The sequence below is a fragment of the Ruditapes philippinarum genome, unplaced genomic scaffold (assembly GCF_026571515.1).
Source record: "Ruditapes philippinarum isolate M1 unplaced genomic scaffold, ASM2657151v2 ctg276_1_1_1_1, whole genome shotgun sequence".
NCBI lineage: Eukaryota > Metazoa > Mollusca > Bivalvia > Venerida > Veneridae > Ruditapes > Ruditapes philippinarum.
Window position 1 is genome coordinate 25775 of NW_026853809.1, and position 24202 is coordinate 49976.

The following is a 24202-nucleotide window of genomic DNA, read 5'->3' on the forward strand; positions in this document are numbered from 1 at the left end:
GTCTATATCAGACTGGGTGTTCGCTCCAGTTATGGCTCTGTGCGTTATTGCATAGACTATATGAAATTGAGTGAGGTTACCGTCAAAGACGTGTATCCTCTGTCTTAATTCGTTGATTGCATGGACACAGTTGCTGGCAATGCAGTGTCTGGTTTTCAAAATTCGATGCCAATTCTGCATTCTTGCTGTTAAAACACCACAATGTGCTTTAACTAAATAAATCGCTATATCTATCTCCTCTCTCTGGCTATGACAAAAGAGCTAAATGGAGTTTATCAAAATATTACAGTTACTCTACTGGTGGCAGCAAAAACGAAAACGAAATCCAAAAATGAACAAATTTTAACGAATTTCGCCCTTCCCGCAACGTCTAACCCAAGCAGAATTTGATGGCAAATTCCCGCTTAACTACGACGATTTTCATCGAAATTCCGATTTAAATCCTTCCAATAGATTTGCTCTATTTGAACAAAACCAAGAATCCAGGTAGACTTCTTTCTATAAGTGTAGACTTTGAGGGGAAATTCGTACACTTATTGGTAAATAGAGCTTTGGTAGCGTCTATTTTTCAGAAAGGAATTCGTAAAAAAATACCGCTGTCACCAATATAGAACTATCGCGATTGATTATAAATGAATTGACAATACACACAATCGACTTGCCTCCCACGTCTAGTTCGTATCAAAGCTAATAATTGCCTAATTGTTCTTAATAATTTTCTTCATTACTTATATGGCGCCTAATTGTCACACCTTTCACACTAATGATGGAAAACTACGTACCTATGCACTGTTTTATTACAAATTTTTGTGGGGAACTTTATTTAACAGTAATCAAAGATAAAGATATAAGAGCTTGTTTTACAAAATTAAACAATATGTTCTCACAAATTACAAATGGAGACCGGGAGGAATAAAATTATCAAGTCTGATAGAAGATTTTGCGAGGTATGCTACTCAAATGACGAACTACATTTGTATAGCTTGCAATGCTTTTACTTTTGAAAGCAGAACTTTATATAATGAAATAAAAGATACGAATTTAAACTTTAAAAATGTCTGAAATAAGCAAATTCATTTGGTTAATTAGCAACGAAGATGAAATAATCATAAAACAATTTCTAGATTTTATTTTTATTTGTTATTAACTCAGAAACAATACTGAGAAAACATAAGTCAATTTATGTCAACGTCATAATAAATTTCAAGTACCTGCTTTTTATATAAAAATGTAAATTTACCGCGAATTTCGTCCAGTTATTTTTACTGTCGTTGCGTACAGATAGACTGTAATTTAAAAAAAATAAAATAGATATTTGTAACAAGTTAGTATTTAACTTCAAAATAAACTTAAAATTTCCAAAATCGGATAATAAATGGAAATGCTAGTAATTAGTTTTTTTTTTGTAAAGTATGTATCTGTTGTGAATGGGCATTTACGCATTTAGCGCCGGTAAATTATCGATCGATGTAACTTTATCAGGTGTGCGCGTTTATAATTTTAACCCGTGTAATTTAGTTCCGTGTTTAAACTAAATGTATGTTTAAGTACCGAAGTTAACCCCTAAGGCAGCGACAGGAAACCAACTTAAAGGTCATACGTTTCTAAACCTGTTCTGTAAGTGAATATTTCATTTTCGATTTCGATTTCCGTAGAACTGATCACTGCTTTGATTGACAATTGAGTTTGTCACGTGACTTCTTAAAGTAATTAATCATAATTCTTCAGATATTTTTGTCATCGGTGAATTGAACATTTTGAATATTATATTATAAATTACAAGTTATTCGCCATCAACAAATCAATATTTTTGTTATGATTTTAGAACAAAGTGATAAAGTTAGGGCATATAAGGTGGAACAATCAGCGTTTGTAACAGGAACGAAAAGGAAAGTGGATCAAAGCAACCAGGATAAGTAGGTAACACCAATAAATAAGAAAAAGGAAAAAGTGTTGGAAGGAAATTTGATTTGCCAGTTTGAAAAGAAGGTCAATGTAGAAAAAAATCAGGTCTTAAAAGGAAAGTTACTGGAGCAGGAATGTTCTCATTTTTATGGAAAAGAGGTGAACAGAAGGGGAAAAGAGGTGAACAGAAGGAGAAAAGAGGTGCACAGAAGGATACAGAGCAGTACAGAAACGGATATCCAGTAAGTATTTTATTTGTAAAATAAATTAATTGTAATACAGTTGAAGTAAACGGTGTCCTGCTTGGGCCAGTTTAAAACTTCTATTGACATGCTATATTTTTTCTAAAGTTTTGCCACGCCTTTCTATATTTTCATAGATAAAGTAGCAAGATTTTACATTCTCAAAAGAAACTTTTCCCGCCAGTCAACGTTGAATATGTCTCATGCTTATACTTTCTTTTACTAATACTTTAATTCTCGTGCGAATCAAAATGTAAAAATCTTCGCGATTATTAACTTATTTTTGCATGTTTCTTTCGAGATCGGTAACTTATTTACAGTACTATAGTGACTATAGTAAAAGTTCTTCGAAAGAGAATGTTACATATTGCTACTTATCTATGAACAAGAGCCGGTGCGCTCGAATATTCTCAGTGCTTGATAGTAAAACAAGAGCCAGAATAATGTAAAATTTTCGAAGTTCAAAGGGGCCATAGTCCTGTAAAAATTCACCATAACATAAATTTTCCCTATTTTTCGAATAGCCGAGCTAAAACAAGAGATTTTGTGAATCTTAAATAGTAACAGGCGATATTTACAACAATTTTGATTTTATCCTCGGCTTCGCCTCGGACAATTTGTTGTTTATCCTAGCAAACTGTATTTTTTGGAAAAGCATTCGCATAATTACAATGTACATATTGCAATTAATTTAAATGGATTATATAAACACTAGTCTTGTCAAAAATTCGACAAAAGAATTTACAATTAATCTTTTTTAGCGATCGGTATTGTTTTTCTTCTTTTGTTTTGTATACTTTAATTACGACATTAATATCAAAGTCAATTAGATTAACAATTATAAAGTGTGAATTGAGAAGTTTTATCAGCGCTAATTAATGCACTGGGTTCCCATATCTACTCGATTATGTCACGTTTTCTGGCTACCACACACTCAAGGAGCCTACAATGATCAAGTAGTCCCCCCCCCCCTGATTTTTATATGTGACGAACATTTGAAGACATACAATAGACTTTTCTTTCAAGTTCCAATATTGTTTAATATAGTTTCAATATTGCAAAATTAATCTGTCACTAACCTGATTTGTATAGATTCATTCTTGAATTTTTAATGATTTTTTTTCTTTTTGTGTTAATCACGGACTTTAGTGTTTGAAATTAGTTTTTTTATAATTATGTTACTCTTTAAAAAAATTAAAATTTGTTTGAATTTAAAGCTTTATGCTTTATATTATAAAAAAACACATGGTCATTGTCCTTGTCAAATTAATAAAAAAAAGTTTATTTCCTTTAACTAAAACCAGTCAAACAAAGACGATTATTGCTTTAATCCCTCTGTGATGAATTATTAAATGTGACGAATTGTTAAACGGCGAATCGTTACTTATTCGTTTTAACAACTTCTGCAGTTTAAAGTGTATTTATTCATTAAATTACAATTCAGGATAAAGAAGATGACCCTGGACTTGATGACAACTGTAGATTCTACATGAACCAAATCCCCTCAAAACCTGATGGTATGTTATTAAAAATTATAATACCTTTCAAGGTGTATGTTCGATAATAATGGTGTTAGGTGAGCTTTATGTATCAACTAAAATTTGCTCAGATCATTTCAATGGCTCCTTTTCCCCATTCAGAGCTAAAAATAGAAAACCCCTCACTCATCTTATGCAACTGAACTAAACTGTATCTTTTCTATATATACATGAAGGTATGCCTGAAATATTATATTTAAATTTTGTTTGAAATTATAAATGCATGTACATATATATTAACATATAGGGATCACTTCTCTATCTGTCTCTCTGTTCGTCCGTCACAAAACTTTACAGGAATAATCAGTTCCAAATATATTTGTGCATATTTTCAGCATTTTCCTGTTCATTTATTTGTCAGAGTTATAACTGTTTAATGATTCTGATTTTTAAAGTTTGTCCGAACTACTGTTCCTATAGTAAGTAGGCATTACTTATTGGGATCACAACTTTGCGGTCTGTCTATCTGTCTGTCTCAGCTATCTTTAAATACTTATTTGGCTAGAGGAACAGTAGGTAATTGTACTTTCTCTTTAATATCATTTATTCCATAAGCGTTTTATTTTGCCTTTTCCCATTATCTCGCAAAACAGAACAATAGCGTAAGTAGCCACAAATATAAAGGGCCATTTATATTGTTATTTTCTTTAATAGTGGGCCATGGCCATTTCCTCTATTGTTATTGAATGAATTCTATTGTTCTCTTTTGTTCTGTTTATAGTAAGATGCCCACTATCCCTATTTGGTAGTACATATATATGTCTGTCCGTCACAAAACTTGTGAGGACAACTCCTCAAAAACGTCAGATGTAATTTCAGTCAAACTTTATAGGAATGATCAGTACCATGTCTTGTTGTGCATATCATCAGCATTTTCCGGTTGATTTTTGTCAGAGTTATGGCCCTTAAATAATTTTTGTTTTTAAAGTTTATCTGCACTATTTTTCTTATAGCACTAACGCAATTTAAATGAACTTTTACAAGATTGAGCGGTAGCTCTATTGCTTGCACATGTTTAACAGAGTTTCCGACCGAATGATTTTTGGCTCATTTATGGCAGTTGAATAAAAAGAAGAATTTTATAAAGCCTGTTAATGATTTCTGTGTCTCAAGTGATCGCTGTTGTTAATTTGTCTTTCAGGTGACTATATAGATCAGATTCAAGTGAATTGGTGGGGAGACTACAAACGTCTGGATGTTCACGATGGATACATACAGTGGTTGGTTAAAATAAATATTATATTGACACATACAACATTTGTCTTGTACAGATTTTTTTATCTCCTTTACCAAAAATACAAAAACGAAAACAACTAAACAAAAAAACAAAACAAAAATAAAAACAAACAAACAAACAAAAAACAAGTAAAAAGAATTCTTATAATACTAATATATAGTGCTACCTTTTATGTTTTTGTTATATTGGATAATTGTAAATTTAAGATTTTCATTTTTAACATTGTGACATCATAAAGCCTTAAATGTTGATGAAATAATTGAAAAAAGCTCATAAAACTTTAAAGCATGAATGTTTTATTGTAGAAGTTTGAATCCTGTGATAAAAAAGAAACTTGTCATACAATATATATTTTTCTCCAACTTGTCTACTCCTCACAAACATTTTACATTTTGCTATATTTAGTCCATACTTATTTGTTTTGTTTTATATCACTTTGTTTCCGGAATTTTGTACTTCACAACAGCAGGTGTCAAGTGCCGTGTGGCAGCCGTAAAAAGTTGCCCCGTACTTCACTTCAGTGTTGTTATATTTTCTGGTATTTCGGGATCATTGATGCCAACACTATAAAGTGTTGAGAATTGAGTACCGCTCAAGCCGGTGCTAGGGGGCGTGAGGGATGTTGCACTTATTCATTATCCCTCATGTACAGACTCAATCAAACCGAGTCTGCAATTCTTATGTTATTTTGTTGTGATTGATGCTTCCGAGGGATCACTTTGTTTCCGGAATTTTGTACTTCACAACAGCAGGTGTCAAGTGCCGTGTGGCAGCCGTAAAAAGTTGCCCCGTACTTCACTTCAGTGTTGTTATATTTTCTGGTCCTTCGGGATCATTGATGCCAACACTATAAAGTGTTGAGAATTGAGTACCGCTCAAGCCGGTGCTAGGGGGCGTGAGGGATGTTGCACTTATTCATTATCCCTCATGTACAGACTCAATCAAACCGAGTCTGCAATTCTTATGTTATTTTGTTGTGATTGATGCTTCCGAGGGATCACTTTGTTTCCGGAATTTTATACATTTATACAAGTGAAATAGCATGTCAAGCCTTAACTGGCTTAACCTTCCCCCCAAATCTGTATGTCCAAAATTCTACCCAAAACAGAGTATCTGCCCCCCCTTTTGAATTTATCCAATCAAATACTATATTTCTTATCTTTACTCTGTCTATCACAATTAATGTCTCATAATCAGATGTGCTTTTTGACCAGCATCAAAAGATTTCACACCCAAGTGATATTACTTTGAGAAGCTAAAGGAAGCAGACCAAAACTAATTTTCAGAGTATTCCCCTCAGCTTTCCAAAGAACCATTTTCTTCTGTTGTTTTGCATTCAAACAAATTTGAAAATAATTAAATGAAATATCTTTTAATTGTTAAAAATTTCCCCCACAGGAATCCATTTTAACTTGTTCATATTGCATTGTAACTGATGAAAATGTTGTGAGTAAATAAAGATATGTTGAACAATGTTAAGGTCTGCAACATACATGTATACTCGTACATGTAACTACTCGTTTGTGATCTTATCGTTTGTGGAAATTGGTATATACCAACATTATAGAGACCTGTCTGTGTGCACAATTATGTGCAGACTGGTCTTTCTCCATACCGGAGATAAAAGGCTTTACATAATCTGTTTCAACCTTAGTATGGTATAATGGGTTAACTTAATACATGTACATATTTGTATGAAAATATCTCTAACTGTGTATAAGTGGGTTTTACAGACCATAAAAACTGCATTGTGGTTGCATAAAATTCTCGCGCTGTAAACCTAAAACTTATAGTAAGATTTCTTGCTAGTTTTATTTCCTTGAATTTCCAATAAAATTTGTTACATAAATGTAATTCTTGGATAAGATTATATTTATTTCAGTATTATGTTATAACATGGTAAAACATCCAATATATGATAAAAAACAATAAAAACAATATCACATGTATAGGAATGAAACCACATCAAAGACATCATACCTAGGATAACACAGGAAAGAGAACTTAATCTCTAATTTTCTTTGTGGTCTTATTGATGGTTTTGACAAAGAGAGGCATGAAATGAATATCACAGTTTAAATTGAAGAAAGACTTTAGTGTACATAAAACATTCAAATTAGAAATAAATATATAAAATATAATAAAAAAATCTTTATATGATCTGAAGAAGGCGTTAAAGTGAGATTTAAGTGCTGAAGTTACAACTGCATTTATATGTAACATATTTTACAGTAAAACGTTTGATTTTTTTATGTGTTACAGGCTTTTCCCAATCCGTGAGTCTGGTACGAATCGGCACGCCCATGAACTACAGCTGCATGAAATAAAGGTAACTTAGTGTGTTTGTCTTAGTACCAAAAATACAAAGAGGAGAGAACATTAAAGGCCGATACCAGTCACTAAGAATGTACTGTCATTGGTTTTTCAATTTTTATTTTATTTTATTTCCATTTTTAAACTGAACTTAATTCTGGCTCACCAACTCAGGTATGTAAGATATTTATTGATCAACATTCCTCAATTTTATAAATGTTGTAAAAGATTCATGGTATTAGTTGATGCTGAAGTTTTGTCAAACTTATTCTAACCAATATTTTGTCAGGTAACATCTCTTTGAGTGCATGTCTAGAGCTCCATGTAATATATTACACTATACATTAATTGTCTCTTATGATTAAGTTTTTATATTGATCTTCATCAACTCTTTGAGTAAGATAAGTTACAAAGGTACAACAGAATTGTGAAAATGTTATTTTCAAAATCTATTAAAAAGTGCAATAGGTTTTAATTGATCAGTGTTAAGCATATTCTCCTTTAACAAACAAATACTTGAAGTAATAAGAGTTACTCATGATAATTTGTATTTAAAATGTATTCAGAAAATTCAGAGGAGTAAGAAGGCAATGCAGAGGATTTTGAAATCTTACAAAATGATGCTGGATTTCTATGGAATGGAGTTGGAGAATGAAGAAGATGGTACAATTGTTAGGGGAGATAACTGGAGGGACAGATTTAGACATCTCAACAGGTTAGTTCTCGGACAATGTCCAAGCTTCTTTTGAATGTATAAAAGAGTTATTTCTGACAGATTAGGGGTATAAAATACAAACTTTGCAAATGTTATTGTCCCCACCTTTTTTGAAGTAAAAAAGGGGAATATAGAAATGAACTCTGTCCGTCTGTCTTTCCGTTCACACTACCAAATAGCGATGTGACCATGTAGCTGTTAACAGAACAGAAGAGAGCAATAGACTTTATGCTGTATCAATAGAGGAAAGGGCCGATGGCCCTCTATTAAACAACAAAAAAAATACAATAGATATGACCCTTTTTCCCAACTCAGTCGCATGTCCGTCTGTGCATCCGCCAAACTTTCGTTTTTGGTCCATGTCTAAGCCATATCTAGACCCCTACCTCCAAGGACTAAGTCACACTTGATGATTCAAGGTCAACATAGTCTGTTGCATAGTATATGTCGTGTCCGGTCCATAACTCTTATCCATCAAGAGATTTTGAAAATACATGGCACAAATGTTTACGATAATAAGAACATGTGTCGTGCCTAACACCCGGATGCCCACCTCAAAGGTCACGCTTGGGGTGGTATTTTATAGGGTTTATGTTGTGTCAGGTCCGTAACTTTTTCATCAATCAAGGGGTGTTGATATTATATGTCACAAATGTAAACAATAATAAGACGACTTGTCATGCGCAACACCCGGACACCTACCTCATATAAAAATGTCATACAAAGTATACCCTGTGACAGAGCATATGCTGGATTGATATTGTATTCGTCACATTTTATGGCTTTGAAATGGTGATAACAACTATATAAATGTATTTCTGTAGTCACATACACTGTTGATCCATACCTCAATCTTTTAGGAATAGCATAAGTTTGTGATTCATGTTAGTTATCTTAGTTCGGGGACGCAGGTAAGTCTGTTAGAAATAACTTTGTGAATGGTTTCAGTCTACACTTAAGTAGGTCAGCTGGCTCGAAAATTTTTTTTTAATAAATAAATGAATAAATATTTCTGAATAAATTAGTAAAAAAAATCTTTCTTATCTTAAACTGCAAAGGCTAGAGGCTAGTAAGTTATCAATAAACATCATTTACATACATGTAATTGGGCCATACCAAGGTTATTGCCTTGGGGCCAAAATTGGCCCAATCTGGGATGAGGGTTCTTGTGCACATACAGTTAAATATTTAAAGACTTGTCTGAAGCCACAAAGCCTAGAGGTAAGATGTTAAGCATGATGCATTATATTGTGCTTCTCTACCAAAGTTTTTTTAAATTATGGCTCTTTAGATATACAGATATAGTAAAAAAATCTGCTCTGAACCTGCAATTGCTTCACTCAAGTTTACATGAACTATTGTCTTATGGATCTCTTAGAAGTTTATTTAAATTTTGGCCACTGCCTGGGATCATATGTTTTCCTATATAGAATGTAGTACATATTTTGATAAAAATGTCTCTAGGCACTAATGCAACTAATATTATGGGATAGGAACATGTTTCTCTGTATAGTTGGCAAATCTTCCCATAAACTCTAGTGTGTGAGAGAGGTAAGGTCCATCATGACCCTTTTGTTTTGAATAAGTAATCTAGCTTGTACATGCAAGGTCCATTGTTTACTGTGCATTGTATATGGTTTAAGTTTAATACAGTATAATCAAATGGCTTTTTTACATTTAATAACCAATTTAGTCTATGATTATTTGTTTTTCATGATAAATTTATAAAAATTACACCATCTTTAAGCTTACTGTAATTGATCAAAATCACACCTTATCATCATTACTTTACAGATCATTCAACAACTATTTGAGGATAACAAGAATACTGAAATGTCTAGGAGAATTTGGATATGAACATCTAAAGAAAAACTTTGTAAAGTTTATATTGTATGAAGGACTTGTTGAGGGTACCTTACCTAATGTCATTGACAGCTGTGTTAAGTATTGGATTGGAGTTTTGAAAGATGATGATGAAAGGGAAGAAATATTTGACTATTATGAAAAACTGTTGCAAGATGAAAATCTTCAGACAAAAAGGAGAAATAGATCACCTTCTCCTCCAAGTAGCTATTGGTCAGACAAGATTAAAGATTCAAAATCTGATAAAAAGTCATTATCCAAAAATGGAAAAAATAAAAAAGCTGATAGTAGGACAGACAAGAAAGATGAAGTTAACAGAGATAATGAAAATGAATTTTCTGATGATGGCGAGGATGGAACTCTATATTATGCTATGAGTTTAATTGATGAGGATCTTCCAAAAGGAAAGTCAAGAAAGGATCATGAAATGTCTGATTCAGGGCCTGAAAATGATGACCATCCAGAAGAAAGCCAAGAGATGGCACATTGGAAAGAAGAAGCAAAGAAATCTAAGGACAGTCAATTTGAAGGAGTCAGTGAGTGTGGTAACAGTAAAACTGGAAAAATTGCAACTGGAAAAAATAATTCTGTTTATGAAACTGAAGAAGAAGGTCACAAAAGAAATATGTATTATGCTATGAGTTTAATTGATGATGATCTTCCAAAAGAAAAGTCAAGAAAGGATCATGAAAAGTCTGATTCAGGGCCTGAAAATTATGACCACCCAGAAGAAAGCAAAGAGATGGCACATTGGAAAGAAGAAATAAAGAAATATAAGAGCAGTCAATTTGAAGGAGGCAGTGAGAGTGGTAACAGTAAAACTGGAAAAATTGCTACTGGAAAAATTAAGTCTGTTTATGAAACTGAAGAAGAAGGTCCCACTAGAACTCTATATTATGCTATGAGTTTAATTGATGAGTATCTTCAGAAAGAGAAGTCTAGAAAGGATCATGATATATCTGATTCAGGGTGCCACCCAGAAGAAAATGAAATGATTGCGCTTTGGAAAGAAGAAGAAAAGCAATCTAAGAGCAAAGAATTAGAAGAAGGCAGTAAATGTGGTGAAAGTGTACCTGGAAAAAAGGTTACTGGAAAAAGTAATTCTGTTAATGAAACTGAAGAGGAAGGTCCCAATAGAAATCTTTATTATGCTATGAGTTTAATTGATGAGTATCTTCAGAAAGGGAAATCTAGAAAGGATCAAGATATGTCTTATTCATGGTGCCAACCAAAAGAAAGTCAAGTGATGGCACATTGGAAAGAAGAAGCTAAGAAATCTAAGAACAATGGATTAGAGGATGGCAGTGAGTGTGTAGGCAATGTACCTGGAAGAATGGCTACTGGAAAAATAAATTCTGTTAATGAAACTGAAGAAGAAGGTCCGAATAGAAATCTATATTATGCTAAGAGATTAATTGATGAGTATCTTCAGAAAGAGAAGCCTAGAAAGGATCATGAAATATCTGATTCAGTGCCTGAAAATTATGACCACCCAGAAGAATGTGAAGTGATGGCATATTGGAAAGAAAAAGCAAAGAAATCTAAGAACAATAAATATGAAGGAGGCCGTGAGTGTGATGACAGTGTACCTGGAAAAATGGCTACTTGAAAAATTAATTCTGTTAATTCAACTGAAGAAGGCCCCAAAGACATTGTTGAGAAAAAATCAGGAGACAACTCAGAGTCTAATGGCCATTCTTTTACTATAATTGGAAAAATAAAGGAAAGAGAGGAGGCAAATCCAGTTGGCAGTGAAAATGAAAACAACGGTAATGACAAAAAAGATGTTATTGGTAATTCAGAAGATGAAAAGACTGATCCTAATAAAGAAAAACATATTGAAAATAGTGCTTTAAAAGCTTCAGATGAAAATGAAAATGTTGACCCTTTAAAGTCTTATCTTGAAAAGATGGAAACAACAGACACAGAAAATAGTACTTATTCTAATAAAGAACTGTTTGCCAAAAGTATTCAGATAAACCTAGAAGAAAAAATTATAGAATCTACAGAGAATAATAGCAACAAAATTAGCAGTGAAGTTTAAAATAAAGAAGAAGAATTGATGGAAACAGAAACAGAAAATTAAAAAAATATATATTAATATAACATGATTGCAATAGATTTGAAGTGCACTGTGACAATGGCATGTTTAGTTTCAACCATTTTCACAATGCTGTTTTTCTGTATTGATAAGTTTGATCATTATTGAATCATTGAGGAAAAAGGACAGTATAGAATGTAATAGTAATAACTATTGCATTTAATTTGTAACTTCCTGATTTATGTAATAGATTTTGCCTTCTTTTAATTTGAAATTTTCCTTTGTGATTCTAAGTTGTATGGACTTTAATATGAATAATAATAAATTAATACTAATTTGCCAGGTTGATAGAGAAACTTGACTTGAAAGAGGTGAAAGCTAAGTCTTACTTTATACTGATGGCAAAAGACATATAAATGAACTTAAAAATAATAAATTTATGTAAATTATTAGACAAATTTTGATTGGTTACAAATAAGGATTGCTTCTCCAGTATGTGTGGTACACAAAGTTAAGATTATGTTTTTTCCAATTTACCTCTGAACAACAAAAAATTCATAAATGTCTTTAAAACTGTAACTGTTGTTCCCTGTCCGTGACTGAATAATTATAAGTGACTAACATTAACTAATTAATATATTATTAAATATTTGACTGTTTCATTCCCTTTTGAGAGTTTAAATTAATGTCCAGGTCAGATCTTTTGTTTTGTTTTTTGTTTTGGTTGAAAAAACTGTTTGCATTTTGATAACTTAGTATCAATCAAGAGAGTATTTGGATTCATCATTAGATAAAATTGTCCCATTTTTGGAAGTTCATTCATGCTAAAGACATTTACAGAAATATTTGTATAGATAGATAATTTGTTTATTATAGTGACATGTGTTATACATACAAAAAGAACATAGTTTCAAAATAGAATAAATCAACACCCGGTCCAATGGGCCTATAAGTCACCTTAAATAATAGACTAAATTAAGCACATGTGATCAACTGTTACGGCATAAGATGTCAGCTAAACACATTAAGTACATGTATATGATTACAAATTTAAATAATTATGTACAGATATGACATATATATGTATGTTGATAATTAAAAAGAATGTCTGAAATTTACGAATATAACTGATTTTGTCTGGTCTGGAATGCCTTGACAATAAATTTTGCCGTTTTACGAATATTGTCATTCAGTAATATACGTAATTTTTCTTCACTTGTTTTGTTTAAAAAGTTGTTGTTTGAAAATAAATTGCCAAATATTCCACTGCGTAGTTTGCTGTATAATGTACAATGGAGTAAAAAGTGCGTTTCATTTTCAATTTCATTTTCATTACTAATACACTGTGAACATATTCTATCATGTAATGGTTCATTTATGTACCTCCCAGTTTCAATTCGTAACGGAAAGAATACAGCAACGCAATTCAGCTAACGCCGATCGTTCATTTTTCGATAAGTTCAAGATTACATATTGTTCAGTTTTGAACCCTTGTTTGAATAGTCTATATGTTCTTAGTTTTGGATATAATTGTAACGATGATTGCCATTTAACAGTGAAGTGATCGTTGACTTTATTTCTTGTCAATTGTATATCAACAATAGACTTATTTGTGAAATTGTCTCGTAAGCCAAGCGTATCCATAACAGTTTTTATATCACTGCTCCTGTTATTTTGACACAGTCTATAACTAATATATGAAATATTTATAACTAATATATGAAATATTTTCTTTGTCAGTCGATTGTAAATGTCATAAATGAATTAAAGATGTAGTATTTCAATGTGTAAAGTCTGCATTTTCCCCTCTGTCCAAACTTACATTTTGATACTTTTGTGGCTAGGGGAATGTATTTTTAGAATGTCAATACGTCTGTCTGTCACACTCTTGTCCGGAGAATAACTTAAAAAGTATGGAAGGAATATTCCGTAAACTTCACACACTGATAAAGACCATTAAACGGAAGTGCAGTGTCAAAAAATGATAACTCTATCTCCCTTTAGTTAAATGGTATGATATACTAGTATCAACAATATCTCGAATAATAATATCTTCAGACTACAGACTTGTAAAGACTAATTGTCAAAGAACCATAATGCTACAATTGTTTAGTTTTTGAATTATCTCCGTTTATGATACTTAAAAAGGCAAATGCTTGTCCGGAGTAAAACACCTAAACTATCATCAATATCTCATTGAAACTAAACACAGTTGTAAAGACTAGAAAGAGGAAGTCTAGTGTCAAAAAAGCTTAGTTTTTAGCTCGACTTTTCGATAAGAATAAGTAGAGCTATTGTAGTCACACGAGCGTCGGCGTCGGCGTAACCACTTATTTTAAAGTTTTTGTAATACCTCAAATATTTTTAAAGTCCATTGACATATGGCTTTGAAACTTTGCACACTTGTTCACCATCATGACCATAATCTGTAGACAGGAGGAGATAACTGTATCAAGCATTTTGACAGAATTATGCCCCCTTTTAACTCGACTATTCGATAAGAATAAGTAGAGCTATTGTAGACACCCGAGCGTTGGCATTGGCGTCCGCGTCGGCGTAACCACTTATGTTAAAGTTTTTGTAATACCTCAAATATTTTCAAAGTCCGTTGACATTTGTTCACCATCATGACCCAAACCTGTAGACAGGAGGAGGTAACTGTATCAAGCATTTTGACAGAATTATGCCCCTTTATCGACTAAGAATTTACGTTAAAGTTTTTGTAATACCTCAAATATTTTCAAAGTCCATTGACATGTGGCTTTGAAACTTTGCACATTTGTTCACCATCATGACACCAATCTGTAGACAGGAGGAGGTAACTGTATCAAGCATTTTGACAGAATTATGCCCCTTTTTCGACTTAGAGTTTACGTTAAAGTTTGCATACCACCTCAGATTTTTTCATATACTATTGACATCTGGCTTTGAAACAAGTTGAAATTTTATACTCTTCTTTGGGAGCATAATAGGATTATTTTCAAGGCCTATAACAGTAACATGGATTTAAAGGAAAATTTGGCCCTTTTGTTATTACTTTAGAAAATTTTACATTATCAAGGCTCTTTTAGTAACAAGCACTAAGAATAGTCGAGCCATGCTGTCCTACCGACAGCTCTTGTTGAATTATCTCCCTGTATAATACTTGATGTTTGTCCCTAAAAAGTACTGAAGTAATCTGAAAAGAACTTCAAATAGTGATAGATATCAGTGAAAGAGTGCAATGTCAAAGAACAAAATAAAATTTCAATAATTCTTGTCATGAGTGTAGTTGTAAATGATATCTCATTGGAACTTTACACAGTTACAGCAACAAGTCAGAAGAAATGCAGTGTCAAAGAACAATATCTCCCTTTATGGAACATAATAATAAATATATTGACGCAGAGAGAAGATCTAAACTGCTACCTATTATCTCCCTTTATAATTCCAAATGTTTGTTAGAAATTTGGTTAAGATTTAGAGCCTGTTTCTTGGTTTATAATGAAAAAGAATAATATTTCATAGTAATGGCTTTCAAAGATGTTTATTTCCAATATTTTACTTCAAATAACAAAACAAACGTCAGTCAGCTACAAGTAATCTATATTAATATCATGCTTATATCTGTTTAAGTTAGTAATACATGTACTCCATTTTTTCTCATGAAATACACGACTTAATAACACAGAGTTGTTTGAGTGTATTTGCTACATTGATAACAATACTGAGAAGTGACCAACACTTTCGTAAAGTTTTTTTTGACTCTAGGTTAAATATTTTTGGGGCTATGCGCGACACAATGAAAAAAAATGCAAATTTTACTAAGTCAAGGGAAATAACTCTACAAATACTGATAATGCACTTACAAACCCACAGATGCACAAATTCACATACTCACCAACATTTTCTCTTTAGGTCAAATACTTTTAGGGCTAGGCACGACACAAGTCAATTTAACTAAGTCAAGGGCAATTACTCTACAAATACTGAATAAATCCACAGACACTTGGGGTTTGGAGCTCAAAACGCCTTTAAAATCCAAATAAAATGCATATTTGTCAATCCCAGCACATGTACTGATCATATATATCAAAAAAACTTAATATAAGCCGTTTTGAAAAAATTTCATATTTCAACATCTATAATTGATGTTGAAAAATGATTTTTTTCAAAACGGCTTATATTAAGTTTTTTGATATATATGATCAGTACATGTGCTGGGATTGACAAATATGCATTTTATTTGGATTTTAAAGGCGTTTTGAGCTCCAAACCCCAAGTGTCTGTGAATAAATCCACGAGCAAACCCCCAGGTGCACAACTAAACATGCTGAACAACATTTCTGTAAAGTTTCATGACTAGGTCAAATCTATTTTGGGCTACACTCGACACAAGTTGAAAATTGCCAAATTTTTATTTAATCATGGACAATAACTCTTCAAATACTGAATAAATGCAAACCCCAGGTGCTTAACTACATGTGCTGATCAACATTCCTGTATTTAAAGTTTCATGACTAGGTGAAATACTCTTTGAGCTACGCACAACACAATTTGAAAATTACAATATTTAACTTAAGCAGCAGCAAATACTGGACAAACTGAATTAATCCAGTCATGCGAAACCCCATGTGCACAACTTCACATGCTGGTCAACATTCTCGTAAAGTTTGTTGACTCTAGCTCAAGCACTTTTAGAGCTACACGCAGCACGACGTGAGAATGCAAGTATGCACGGACGGACAGACAAAGGCAAATCTTAATGTCCCCTCTAAAGTGGGGGCACAACAAACCAAAAAAGAATTATATGGATGTTGTTGGTACATGATCCGATATTACATATCCAGCAGAAAATGTGTTCGTGTCAGACTATATTAAGGACCTTTCATCGGCTACTGGTGCAGTGAGAGAAACTGTTTCAGGCTAAACAGTTACCAAAGAGCTAGATATTTCCGTATGTGACGACAGCCGATGTTTGATTATTTTCTTCCATATTAAAGGAAGTCCACTGAGGTCCAAAGGCATAATGATACAAAATTTGAATTTCTTACATAGAGTACATGGGGAACTTTGATCAGAAAGATATGCAGAAGATACCCAGAAATACATTGAAAATCATATTTAAATGGTATTTTTAGCCCGATTTGAGTTGCGTTGAGATCAGCTGCAATGCTATTAAATCGTGGGCCATTTTCCACTATTAGAATAACCGTTCTGGGAAAACGGAGCGACGGTAATACAGGTTTTTCTTGCATATCAGACTGGCGTTTCCGTGAGTTTTACCCATACCGGAAATTTTCATCTGGCATGGGGGGGGGGGGGGGGGGGGGGGGGGGGGGGGGGGGGGTTCCAGATGAGTCGCGTGCTGGATTTAGGAAAAAGTATAGCACTACTGATCATATATTTTCTCTGAAAACTTTGATTGATTTATATCTGTCTAAAGGTAAAAAGTTTATATTGTTCTTTTATTGATTATAGAAAGGCTTTTGATAGCATAAATAGAACTGCACTTTGGCAGAAATTAATTAGCAATAATGTTGATGGTAAATGTATAAAGATCATTTATAACATGTATTTACAAGCTAAATCTTGTGTTAAAATTAATTCTTTTAGTCATATGTCGGATTTTTTTACAAGTCATACAGGCGTTCGTCAGGTGAAAATTTATCTCCCATATTTGTTTTCTTTATTTTTAAATGATTTAAACTATTTCCTGTCACAACATTTTAATGGTCTGGATCTACTATCAAACATTGTAAATGATACCCTGAGTGATTCTGATGTTGAAATGTATTTTTAAATTGTATATTCTTTTATATGCTGATGACACTGTCATATTTGCTGAATCTGCTGAAGAACTGCAAAAAAGCACTAGATGCAATGTCAAATTATTGTCGATTAATTATGGCATTTACAAGTTAATCCTAGTAAAACTAAAATTGTTGTTTTTTTGTAAAACTAAAAGAGGTTTATGTAATATTCCAGCCTTTAGTTTTGAAGGTAATTTGCTAGAAATTGTTGATGATTTTTCATATCTGGGTGTTAAGTTCTCTTATAATGGTAAATTTGCTAAAACAAAGAATAATTTATTAGAACAGGCAAGGAAGGCTATGTTTTCAATTATAGTTAAGGCTAGAAAATTGGATTTGCCTATCAGTATGCAAATTCATTTATTTGATAGCATGGTAGCACCTATATTGTTATATGGTAGCGAAGTGTGGGGAATTGAAAATGTGAATATCATTGATAGATTTCAATTAAAATTTTATAAACTCATATTAAATTTGAAACAAAGTACTCCAAATTGTATGCTTATGGAGATTTAGGGATATTACCTTTATCTATTCATATAAAAAGTAGAGTTTTTGTGCTTTTGGAATAAGATTTTAAGTAGCAAAACAGGAATCAATAAGCCATATATTGTATGATATGTCACACTCTTTGTATTGTAGAAATGTGTTGAAACTCCCATGGATGAATAGTGTTTGTAAATTACTAGATTCACTGGGTTTATCAAATTTTTGGATTAATAATGTTGCCACTTCTCTTCCATTGTTTAAGAAAATTGTTAAAAATAGACTGAAAGATCAGTTCATTCAAAATTGGCATAGTGAAATGTCACAATCGAGTAAATGTCTGAATTATAGAATGTACAAAAGTGAATTCAGATTTGAAAAGTTTTTAGATATTTTACCATCTCATTTAGCTTTGGTACTATTACGCTTTAGATGTATGAACCATAAAATGCCTATTGAGTCTGGTAGATTTTGTAATATACCAAGAGAATTAAGAGTGTGTAATTTATGCAATAATAGCTCACTTGGTGATGAATATCATTATTTATTTAATTGTCAATTCTTTAATACTGATAGAAAAAAATATATTACTAGAGAGTATAGTACTAATGTTAATTCAATCAAGTTTTCTATGTTAATGAATAGCACAGATAGGAGTATATTGTTAAAACTTGCAGTATTCTGTAAAAAAATTATTTCAGCATTTAAGTAACTGATAACTAAGCTTATTTTCATAATGTAACACTTTCATTTTTGATTTATATTTGCCATGTAATACATCAGCATATTTCGTGGATATCTCTTTATATGTCATAATATATGTATATATTATTGTATATGTGACTGATGCCTCTATGAGGCCCAGCATTTTCAAATAAACTGTTCAAACTGTTCAAGCTGTACAATGGCACGGTTAGGATGACGTCATTTTACCGTTATGAATGAAGTTGTAATTCATACGCAGTTGTAAGAAAGTAGTTACTGTTGTAATGATAAACATTTTCATTGAAAATACAGATAAAGAATTTAAAATATAATGGAATATGTGCGGGTCACCTCGGGACGGATATTCCGATCCGAACCGCAAAATATGACAAATATTATTATTCTATCACCGGTGTGAAACAGTCGATAATCATGTCTGATATTGAATTATAGTAACTTTTAGCAATTTGGGGTTTGAAAACTAATGGTATTTTCAAATACTATGTAAATCAACTGCAACTATTAATATGTTTTTGATATTTGAAACCATAGAATTCATTATTTGCATTGTTTTAATGACTGCATGTGTAATTAACAATACACTTAATAATTAATAATACAATGTAGTGTACCTTTCATTTTATTTTTTGGGGTATTGAATCAAATTTGACCAATTACAATTAAACAAATTTCAGAAATTTTAATTGTACTCTTTCTATCATGTCCAACTTTCCCCATATTTCATTTCCGTATAACATGACAGTGATCATGAAAAGTTCTATTTGTAAATCAACTGGCATTAATAGATCTCTTGCTTTCTTTATAAGGGAATACATTGCTCACGTAGCTCATATACTATAGCACGTTTTACTTGAAAAAATAAACAACAACTTCTACCTAATAAAATACCCAAATATTTGTAATCGTTTGTCCGTTCAAAACACATTTAGAACTTTTGTTTTATCAATATTAGAAATATTTATTCAAAATTGTGCTCATTGTAGACCACTTTAATTAATTAAAAGCTTGATATGCTTTGATTTTTTGTCTATTTACAAAAACAGAAATATAATGTCCTCATTCATTAACTCTTACAACTACAAATATTTTATAGCATATTAAAACAACATTTTGCGTAGTAATAAGTACAATTTTCAGTTGGTCAGTACCGGCGCATTTAGAATTATTTTGCGAAAATATTGCATTTTTTTCTATTTGTATCGATATAATTTCTACATCTAAATCATTATCATAGATATAACCTTTTTTTACATCATTATTTGCATGATCAGATAGTGGTATAGAACTGTACAAATTATTAAAATGTATCTGGGACTTAAAATATCTGGCACTTAAAACACCATAAATATTGATGATTATTTATACACATTCTGGACATTTTAAGTCCCAGAATGTATATACATGTACATATCATCAATACTTACGTTACTATTTTCTATAATAAGTTGACTGTATTGTGTTCTCACGTTTCTCCCGGAACTAATTTTAAGTCCTGCTGGTTTCTCCAGAAAGACTTTGGGTTACATAATATGCTAATTTTGACTATGTATTCCCTCAGCCTTTTTGAATGTAGGTTTACATCTAGGTTTTAATTTCTTAAACCTTTCTCTTATTTATAAAATACTTTTATTCCTGTTCGTTCTATTTCTCAATAATATATTTCTTGCTCTATGTCTCTATTTAATGTTTTTCTGGCATCATAGCAGTCTTTATCAAACCACTTACGGAATTATTATTAATAAAATCAGAGAAGGAACTGACCATGTACGTATGTATAATTGTTATCATTTGTAATTTCCATCACGGATCTTAATTGATATAAACCCATGCTTTCACTTTTTTCCCACTAGATCTGTACTGTACAGTATGTATTTCTTGTGCAGAAATTTGAAAAATTGTAAAAATGTTGTTTTTTTTATGACACACAAAACATTTTGTTTGAACTTCATGAAAAAAAACCAGGATAGTTCAACTTTGATTGATGTAAACCATGACTTCGTGGCATACTTTGATAATTTTGGTGACGTGAGTTTATATTTGTTGAGTATAACAAATGACAGAGAGAAAATGTGTTCCTTATATAATTTAGTATTCCATGCCGTTTATAAGCCGGTAAAATTTATGGAAACCAGTCATGATTCTTCGGAAATTTCCGTCAACCAATCATTGTATAGATAGATACCCGTCAAAGTCCGTCGTTCCAGGAAGTAAACAAACTTACAAAGAAATCGGCATGTCATATCTCAAAGCGCCGATTAATGAATTAAAACATTAAAACTAAAGTATGTCATGATGTGGATATTCATTTGTGCTGTAATATTTGTTGTTTCGAACAAGGGATATGGAATTGAAGGTGGCTGCTCTCCAAAGGTAATTTTATTATTATGATGGTGATATTCTAAAACTTTCACTTTCAGATATAAAAGTAGATAAATCAGTATTATTTGAAGGCTAAGGCTATTAACACAACCAGTGTCACTAAGATGTTGTACTTCGAATGGAAATCGCTATAACAATGTTTTGCAGAAGGCTAAAAAAATCCCTCATCCTATTCTACAAAATCCTAAAAAAGCATTTCATTTTCAGAGTGACACAGTGAACAATATTTAATTGGGCCTTATCAGTAGAAGAAAACTAGTTTTGATTTAATTAATTAAGTTGATATACAATATGTTCTACAGAACATGCATTTAAATTCAATAGATGCAAATAGCTACTTTACACAACATTCATACAATTTTCAATATAACATTACATTTATTTTTTATTTTATAATTCAGTCTTAATTTTGATATAAATTTACATTTTGCGATATGTCTAAATACCGAATATGAATTCATATTCCTGAATATGAATGGGAGTACCAAATAACATGTATATAAAAACAAAACAAAACTTTGTTGTTTAGGTTTTTGACTTAACATAGTCAAGTTCAAGCAATGTAAACTGTCACATGGAAGTACCGTTAAGTTAGCAATGACACAAATTGTCAAACTTCCAAAATATATCCTTATAATATATTTCATGTAATTGAATTTATTGAAAAAAATGTTCGTTCTGTCAAACTTCCAAACTATATCCCATAAATATATATTTCATATAACATTAAGTTGTGCTCTGTATAGAAATGAATAGTCAAAGTGAAATTTTACTGTAAGTTTCTGTAACAGTTGCCGAGTATATATAGTGCTCTGGAAATAAACCAACAAGCTATTATCGTGGACAAGCCAGTTCTCAAACCTCTAAGCATTTAGGAGGTCATGTTAATAAGAATATATATCTTTATAAAAATTCTTTACATATGTACACTTTAATCTTTATTTTTATAACATTTCTGTAATATTTGGCTGAAATTCAATTTCCATTCTGGAAAAGCACAACCCTCTTTTGTAAAACTGACATGGCCTCTTAAAATAAAGAACTTAATCTCAAACCTCTCCAACAATCTCTAAAATTCTACTGTTTAGTTTAGTCAATAAAGTGATTGTCATATGACTATCACTTGATATTGGGTGCTCTACAGGATGCAGGTACCGCAGCTTTAAGATCTTTTGTTCCTTATTAAATATTCAATTTCACAATGAGTTAATGGTGAGTATACAGGACTTTCAAAGGTGATAGCAGTTTGTATGAAATTACACTAACTTAAGTAATAAAATATGTAATATAAATATCCTTCCCTATGCATTGTTTTCATTTTACAGCAGCAGGCATGTCTGTCAGAAACAAACTTTTATGCTAACAAATTGATAACATCATAGGCACTTCTAGTAAAAAAATAAACCGCTCATGAATGAAAGGTTTGTGAATAGTTTGGATGTGAGATTAGGTACTTATGTGATAATAGGAATAAATTGATAGATTTTTGTACACTTTGCATCATATAAATTATTGAACAGTGTGAAATGAATTAGTTACCTTTCACACATCAGTTTGCCATTTTCAAGTTTAATATGAAAAAAAGTTCTTTAATACTTTATATAAGAAATGAATTACTCTTTAAAATAATTAAATTATACAATTGATCTACAGTGAATTCTCAGATGACATAGCTATCATCTTTCATGTTAAAGTATTTTAGAATCAAATCGTAATATTTTCAAATTTGATCGTTAAATTCATTGAAAAATTATCATGTTTCTGCAAGACTTGAACAAGATTTAAGTCTGGTTTGTGGAGTTTTTCATACAGGTATAAAGCGACGCTCTGATTTGATAATGATAATTAGCGGTCGTCATATGGGCGGATACAATCTCTGCTCTTTACATCGCTAAGTAATTACTATTTGGGAATTAAGATTTTATCGGCGATGTTGACTATTCTTTGATCAATCGGGAGAGCGAAATTGGAATATACACGGCGAAGTTTTCGCCTGAATCGCCCTTCCGGATGAGCCCTGTCATAAACAAATTATTTGAAAATTTCATGGCACACTTTAGTTTTGCTAAAAGATATGTTTTTCCCTACTTTTGACTTACCTGTATATGATACAATATATGAGCGGCGTCATGACAAAACCAACATAATGGGTTTGCGACCAGCATGGATCCAGATCAGCCTGCGCATCCGCGCAGTCTGATCAAGATCCATGCTGTTCGCTTTCAAACCCTATAACAAGAAGAGAAACTGATAGGGAACAGCATGGATCCTGATCAGACTGCGCGGATTATGTTGGTTTTGTCATGACGCGGCTCATATATTTTCATGAAAAAATATAAGTAAACATAAGATACAATCTAACTGAAACCACAGTACTTTACATACTTCCTTATGTGAAGAGAGAAAAAAAATGATGTTGCTTTTACTATCATTTGTTAAAAGTGAAGGTTAATAAGAAGTATCAATATTTTTGCTTTTCTTTGTACCCCTATGATAGTATCTATGACACAATCTTTACAAAAGGAACTAAGTAACATTCCCCAGATGCATGTTATAGTGCATTTTGGTACTCATTATATTTCAAATTCCCTTCAATTTATTTTAAACTTTGTCCTGCTCATGTAGTATTGCCAGGGTTTAAACCTGTGACTACACGCTTTATATTATACATAAAATATTACAGAAAATAATTATGTCATAGCAAATATTTAATTCTTTATTTTCTTTAAAAAAAATAGATAAAATTGCCTCTTCTGTTTTATTTTCAGTTGGATGTACCTTGTGAATTCATCAGATATACTGGTGAAGGTATGTAGAACAATTTTTAAAAATGATCAAAAAAATTTTCTTTCTCAAATTGTTTCAGTATGTTATTAGTTGATATTGTTTCAGCTTTTAAAATATGTATACATTGTAACCCAATTTAACCAAAAAATTGCCTGATCCAGAGATGCCAAAACTATTT

At 31.8% G+C, this 24202-nt stretch overlaps 2 protein-coding genes across 4 annotated transcripts in view; both read left to right on the forward strand.

The window, feature by feature from the left end:
• LOC132737980 (opioid growth factor receptor-like protein 1) overlaps window positions 1–13573 on the forward strand; it is a 36710-nt gene extending 23137 nt beyond the window's left edge. The window contains exons 1-7 of one of the 3 annotated variants that reach the window (XM_060725380.1): window positions 1484–1617; window positions 1826–2147; window positions 3592–3664; window positions 4827–4905; window positions 7185–7251; window positions 7802–7950; window positions 9745–13573. In XM_060725380.1, the coding sequence (XP_060581363.1) occupies window positions 2040–2147; window positions 3592–3664; window positions 4827–4905; window positions 7185–7251; window positions 7802–7950; window positions 9745–11422 (2154 nt within the window). In that variant the 5' untranslated portion in view covers window positions 1484–1617; window positions 1826–2039 and the 3' untranslated portion in view covers window positions 11423–13573. Of the gene's footprint in view, window positions 1–1483; window positions 1618–1825; window positions 2148–3591; window positions 3665–4826; window positions 4906–7184; window positions 7252–7801; window positions 7951–9744 lie in introns of those variants that run through there. The other 2 variants (XM_060725379.1, XM_060725378.1) reach the window with 2 other exon arrangements.
• A 7451-nt stretch (window positions 13574–21024) lies between these two features.
• The window catches only part of LOC132737981 (uncharacterized), a 41188-nt gene continuing 38010 nt past the window's right edge, over window positions 21025–24202 (forward strand). Inside the window, exons 1-2 of the mRNA XM_060725383.1 lie at window positions 21025–21228; window positions 24006–24045. Coding sequence (XP_060581366.1) covers window positions 21148–21228; window positions 24006–24045 — 121 coding nt within the window. The 5' untranslated portion in view covers window positions 21025–21147. The remainder of the gene's footprint in view (window positions 21229–24005; window positions 24046–24202) is intronic.